Source organism: Nannobrachium achirus (genome assembly GCF_963921795.1).
Source record: "Nannobrachium achirus genome assembly, chromosome: 3".
NCBI lineage: Eukaryota > Metazoa > Chordata > Actinopteri > Myctophiformes > Myctophidae > Nannobrachium > Nannobrachium achirus.
The window spans coordinates 23,627,701-23,633,438 of NC_137812.1; the positions used below are offsets into that span (position 1 = coordinate 23,627,701).

The following is a 5,738-nucleotide window of genomic DNA, read 5'->3' on the forward strand; positions in this document are numbered from 1 at the left end:
TAGGGAATGCGTATCCGTGGTTCGCACTATCCGTAAGCCTGGTGTAGCCGGCTGAATTGATATACATTTTATCTATCTAAAACACACATACGCGCACGACCTGCATACGCACGCATACGCACTGACACGCGCAAAACGGCTTGGTGTAGCCCGGCCGTCAGTTTGGATAGTTTTAACGTACAGATTATTCATTTTTATCCAGTTTACTTAAGTGGTTAACTAGTAAAGACAGTCACAGTACAATGTCACATGGGCCAGATTCTCATCCAAATGTATTTGTGCAACACATTAAGCTGTTGGTATTGTCTCTCCACCACAACTCTTGTCACATTTCCGTGTCAGAGAGGAATTGAATTGTCTGTCTGTCTGTCTGTCTGTCTGTCTGTCTGTCTGTCTGTCTGTCTATCTATCTGTCTCTGTCTGTCATCAGTATCTATCTATACAATATCAAATATTTACTAATGGGCTTTTTGATCTGCAATTATTGACAGTTATTATTGCAGTTATTCTTTGGCTGTCAGAATATCTTGACTGCTTAAGAAAGGGTTAGGTCCAGGAACCACCAGTTGAGCTGTCCAAATGGACGCTTACAGGTCTGTAACTCTGTTACCAAATTTGGTTCCATTTAAAGGACAACTTTGTTTTTTTACAACAAGGGTTCATATTTTAGATTGTAATTAGAGAAAAGAAAAAGTGAGTGTTGTTTTATCACGTTTACCGTGCTAAAATGTGGGGCATCCATACAAGTGGCTAAATATGTATTTTTAGACACAATAAGCCAGCAGTTTCTTTATTGCTATTTACAGTAACACTTCTAGCCCCCATAGGTCACATCCAACCATGAAAGGTTGCGTTGTATCTTGGGAATGTGTTGTATCTGTGTAAAATTACATATTTAGCCACGTGTACGCATGCCCCCAAACACTGAAATAAGAATCTCTAAAACAATAGAAAGAAGTAAATGAAATCAATTTAACACTCATCTTTTATATTCTTTAATTACAATCTAAAATATGAACCCTTCTGGTAAAAAACTAAAGTTGTCCTTTAACACCTCTGAGAGTTAAATTAGATTACACTATATATTTTAGTTCAGTCATGTCAAACCTTTGTAATTTCAAGGACCCCAAGTTTGATATGCATTAGGCCATGGACCAACATGTGATATCACCCTTTAGTTCTGGCCTGGGACCGTAACTCAAATGGAACCAGATGGACCCTTATTTGCTCATTTGGTTTTGTTTGTACACTCTCAGAAATACAGGCCTGCTTCCCCAGACCTGACATGGGGAAACAGTGTGTTATGAAACACTCTTGAGACTGAGAGAGAGAGAGAGAGAGAGAGAGAGAGAGAGAGAGAGAGAGAGAGAGAGAGAGAGAGAGAGAGAGAGAACTGCATGGTTCTCTCATGGTTGATTCTATTTGAACCACAAGCCCTTAAGCTCCAGTGTATACGTAAGGTTGAACTACAGATGGCAGTTCTGCACACAGGTGGGAATGAAATCCCATTGGAGGTGGGCATTTATGAGGAGATTCCCTCACCTGAAGTCCAGGAGGAGGACAGCGCTGCACAGAGAGCATCCAAGACAGGTATGTAATTCAATTCTATACTGGTTCATTTGCATGAAAAAGAAATGCCAAAAATAGCTGATCCACAAGCTCAAAACATGGCACATCGTGGCGTGTTTTGAGCTTGCAGATATGCTATTTTTGCTGCATGACAGGGAGTGCAACCAAACCTTACTTCATAGTTCACACTTCCTTGTGTGGCTGCCTGTATTGCACAAAAGTAACTGCTTTTCTAGAAAAGATGTTATATTACAAAAAGAAAGATGTACAGTATTATGATGTACATGAAAGATGTGTCACTCTGTGTGTGTGTGTGTGTGTGTGTGTGTGTGCGTGCGTGCGTGCGTGCGTGCGTGCGTGCGTGCGTGCGTGCGTGCGTGCGTGCGTGCTTGCGTGCGTGCGTGCGTACAGAGCAAAGGTATCTCACAGTGATTTATGTGAGCTTCGGCCTGCTGTGTGTCCTGCAGGGAGTTCTCAACATCGCTCTGAGACTCTCTGCTCCAGGTGAGTCCAAATATCACCTTTTATTTTCATTGCAGGGTGGAAATCTGACTGTCAATCACATGACTGATTGATTGATTGATTGATTGATTGATTGATTGATTGATTGATTGATTGATTGATTGATTGATCGATCGAATACTTCATGAACATGTTTGATAACAGTGCGGTAGTACAATCAAAAAGTCGAGGGGCCTGTTTCCCTTGTTGTCCATTGTAGCCTACTATCCAGGGCCATAACAGAAATGACCTATTGTCTTTAATAACACACCCAGCCAAGATTATGGTAGTTTAGTTTGTCACAGTTTCAGTTCAAAATATCAGAACACGGAACTGACATCCTGAACATTTGAATTTAGTTATGCCTAATTTCCAACACTTTTCCCTAGTTAATCTTTTTTTAAAGTAATTTACACATTTAAAAAATCTTATTTGAGTTAAAGTCAGGATGCACAAATGTCTTTATGTTGTTTCGTGCGGTCTGCCACCATGTCATCACAGATCACACATAGGATTGCACAGACACCAAGCAGCATGGTGCAATATGCCATGGCAGTAGATTGCAACATATATGTTGTGTTCTATTGGTTGTGTTGTTGACTGTTAAATATTTATGTTTATGTTCATTTGAGAGGCACTGGTTCATGACTTATGAACTGCATGTTATCTGTGTCCCCTGCAGGTGGCGTGGTTTCACTCGTCAACAAGACGGTAGCAGAAAACAACAGCAGCTGCTTTCTGAACTGGAGACGGCTTGGATCCAGCTGTTACTTTGTGTCTTCGGAGAGGAGGAACTGGGACAGGAGCAGACAGGACTGTCAGGAGAGAGGAGCAGACCTGGTCATCATCAACACCAGGGAGGAGCAGGTCAGATACACACAGCAGGGACACGCAGAGAATGTTAGAGAGGCAGGGGCTAATATTTCTAAAAGGGGCCTTTTCGTGAAAATATCGACCTCCAAGCTCACAACGTGTCGTGCTGTGAAAAGGGGCAGGGGCTCAAGCCCCCTTTGATGTCTATTTGTGTGCACATGCCTGACACACCGTCCCCTTTTCCACCGGGGAACTGGTTCAGTTATTGTTTTCCCCACCTAATATTGAACAAGTTCAGATCTGTTTCCACTGAAAATGAATTGGTTCAGAACCCTAAAAGTTGTTTTGGAACTGGAACCAAAAAATGGCCGCAGGTTCCGTGAAAGCACCAAAGTTCCAAGAATCTAGAACGGAACCAGTTCTAGAGCCAAATTTATTTTTGGTGGAAAAGTGGCCACACAGTGACATAGCGAACCGTTTCATAGCAAATGTCCAAAGTGAAGAAAACTGTGTTTTCATGTCCGCTTATTATAAGTGACTTTGGGCTTTTCTGTAAAGATGCTTGTAGATAATTGGTAGTTGCGGGCTTGTTTGTGTAATTGCTTATTTATGCTTGTTTCCTAATGTTGTTTAAACCCTGGTTCTCAAACATCCCCTTTTACAAGATGTTCGTGTTTATAATGTTTAAAACATATTCCAGTATTATCCCCTTTTTTCCAAGATTTTTTCTTTTTTTAAATAGCAGACCTAGGCTATATTTTTAAAGTGCTCTTCTAACCTATAGTAGTTGCTTCTTTTGAGATTATTTTCATAGACATTCACTCAACAAATCTGCCAACACTGCCTTCCTGTGTTGTGAAAGTGGTCTGTTAAACCACTTAAAACTGGCTCTTCCTACAGCAAATACTGCAGCTGAAATAGGTTGGCCATGTTGAAAGTTGTTAATGGGCATCTTTGTGGCGTCTCTGACAGGAGTTTCTCCATAACCTGACCGAGGCAGCATGGATTGGTCTGACAGACAGGGAGGTGGAAGGAAGGTGGAGATGGGTGGATGGAACAACTGTTAGCACCACTGACGGGTGAGGCAGCTACTCACACATTTTTATTAAATTGTTTTATTATTGTTTTCATCTGGGCTTCAGGTACGTTAGAAAGTAACATATTTCTTTACAGACAGATTGGAATGTGTGTAATCTAATGAGGTCATGACTTCGTGTTGATCTCAGATTTCATGTGCTAGCTGTCATCTATAACGTATGTATAACTGCATTTGAAAAGAGTAAAATGCATGGAAAACTGAAAATATTTATCAATGTATATTATCTGTGCGGGTGGAAACCTCATGGCTCTATTTTGATTGTCTAGTACCAGTACCAGTTCTTATGCCTTAACTTAAAGCATTACCCAGAATTAGAGTTCGGAAAGTTGCACATCGGAAAGTCTGAACTCTCCAACGAAAGGTTTGGTGGTTAGAAACAGTATGGACAGACCTTTAAGTTAAGGCATAAGAGCTGGTACTTAAGACAATCAAAATACAACCGCATGTGTCCAAAACTGTAACTTTTCTGTTACAGGATTCAAATAAAAAAATAGTCAATTTTAGATCATTTTGTGTGATTCCGTATTATGGTCAAGTAGGGCATTAAGAACCAGAGACAAGAGGTTTCTGCCCGTCAGCAACGATCTCATGGAATATTTGTTTTTAGGTTGTTCTTTGCCCCTGGACAGCCTGATGACTCCTCTGGTGGAGAGGACTGTGGTGACATCCGTACTCAGGATCAGTTTGTTGGCCTGAATGATGCCAACTGCAGTGTGTATGAAGTCTGGATCTGTGAGAGACAAACAGACTAGAAGTTGGTGATGCACCTGCATGTGACAACAACATACAGTAGGCTTTATGCTGTCGGACAGAATGAAATGAAATGAAAACCCTACTTGACCACACTACAGCTTCAAACAAAAGTATCAAAAGTAGCGGATCTGCAAGCTCAAATCGCGACTTGAAACGCAGCAGGTTTCGAGCTTGTCGATCTGCTGCTTTGCTGTTTTTGAATTTGAATCCTGAGAAGTACGTTTTGGAGCTTTCCACCCGACAGAGACGATATCAAATTATCATCCCACTTCAATAACAATCAAATTAAGGATATCATTGTTTACATATATAGTTATACGATTATACCTTAATGTGTATTCCATAAAGAGGGGTACAATCCCCGACTAGAAACTTCCATTCTAATTTCTCAACTTGGTGATCGATAAATTCCGAAGTGTTCATTTAACATTTAACAATTTCGTACATTTCAATCTTTTCTCCAGGGGCTATTTTCAGCTTGACTTTTCAAATGCACTGTAATGATAAGCAAAAATAATACACAATGCCACAATCACATTTTGCGTTGGATGCTCCTGCTCAAGCAAGTTCCAAGTCCTTGGAAGCTGATTATTTTATCATAGCCTACTCAAATGTAATGTTGGCTTCCTTGAAGAGCAAACAAACGGTATCATAATACTGTATACCTTGGAAAATGAGTTTTGAGTTTTAGCGGTAGTAGCCTACAGTGGTTCTCAACCTTTTCAGGCCGCAACCCCCTAAAATGTTCATATTTGAACATCGAGGCATTCTGAGCTTGTAGATTGTCTATTTGGCAGATGGGTGACCAGTTTTTACAGTGTAGTTTGTTGATTACTTTTGATGCAGTAATGGTCTTTTTTTATTTTATTTTTGGAGATGTTATTATAAAAGGTCTTAAATGTCTTTAAATGATCACCTCACTGTCATCTAGGGATGTCTTTAATGAAGAGTTGCCATTTTACTGTCAATCGACAATAAAGAACATTGTTTTGAGCACCTGTCT

General features: G+C 40.4%; 1 protein-coding gene across 1 annotated transcript; it reads left to right on the forward strand.

Moving 5' to 3' along the window:
* Positions 1-1,472: 1,472 nt before the first annotated feature.
* Positions 1,473-4,734, forward strand: LOC308282101 (C-type lectin domain family 4 member E-like; the record flags this gene model as incomplete). The annotated part of the gene is made up of 4 exons (XM_080722445.1): positions 1,473-1,590; positions 2,753-2,937; positions 3,856-3,962; positions 4,590-4,734. The coding sequence occupies 4 exons, from the start codon at positions 1,473-1,475 to the stop codon at positions 4,732-4,734; spliced, it is 555 nt and encodes a 184-aa protein (XP_080578571.1).
* Positions 4,735-5,738: the final 1,004 nt, after the last annotated feature.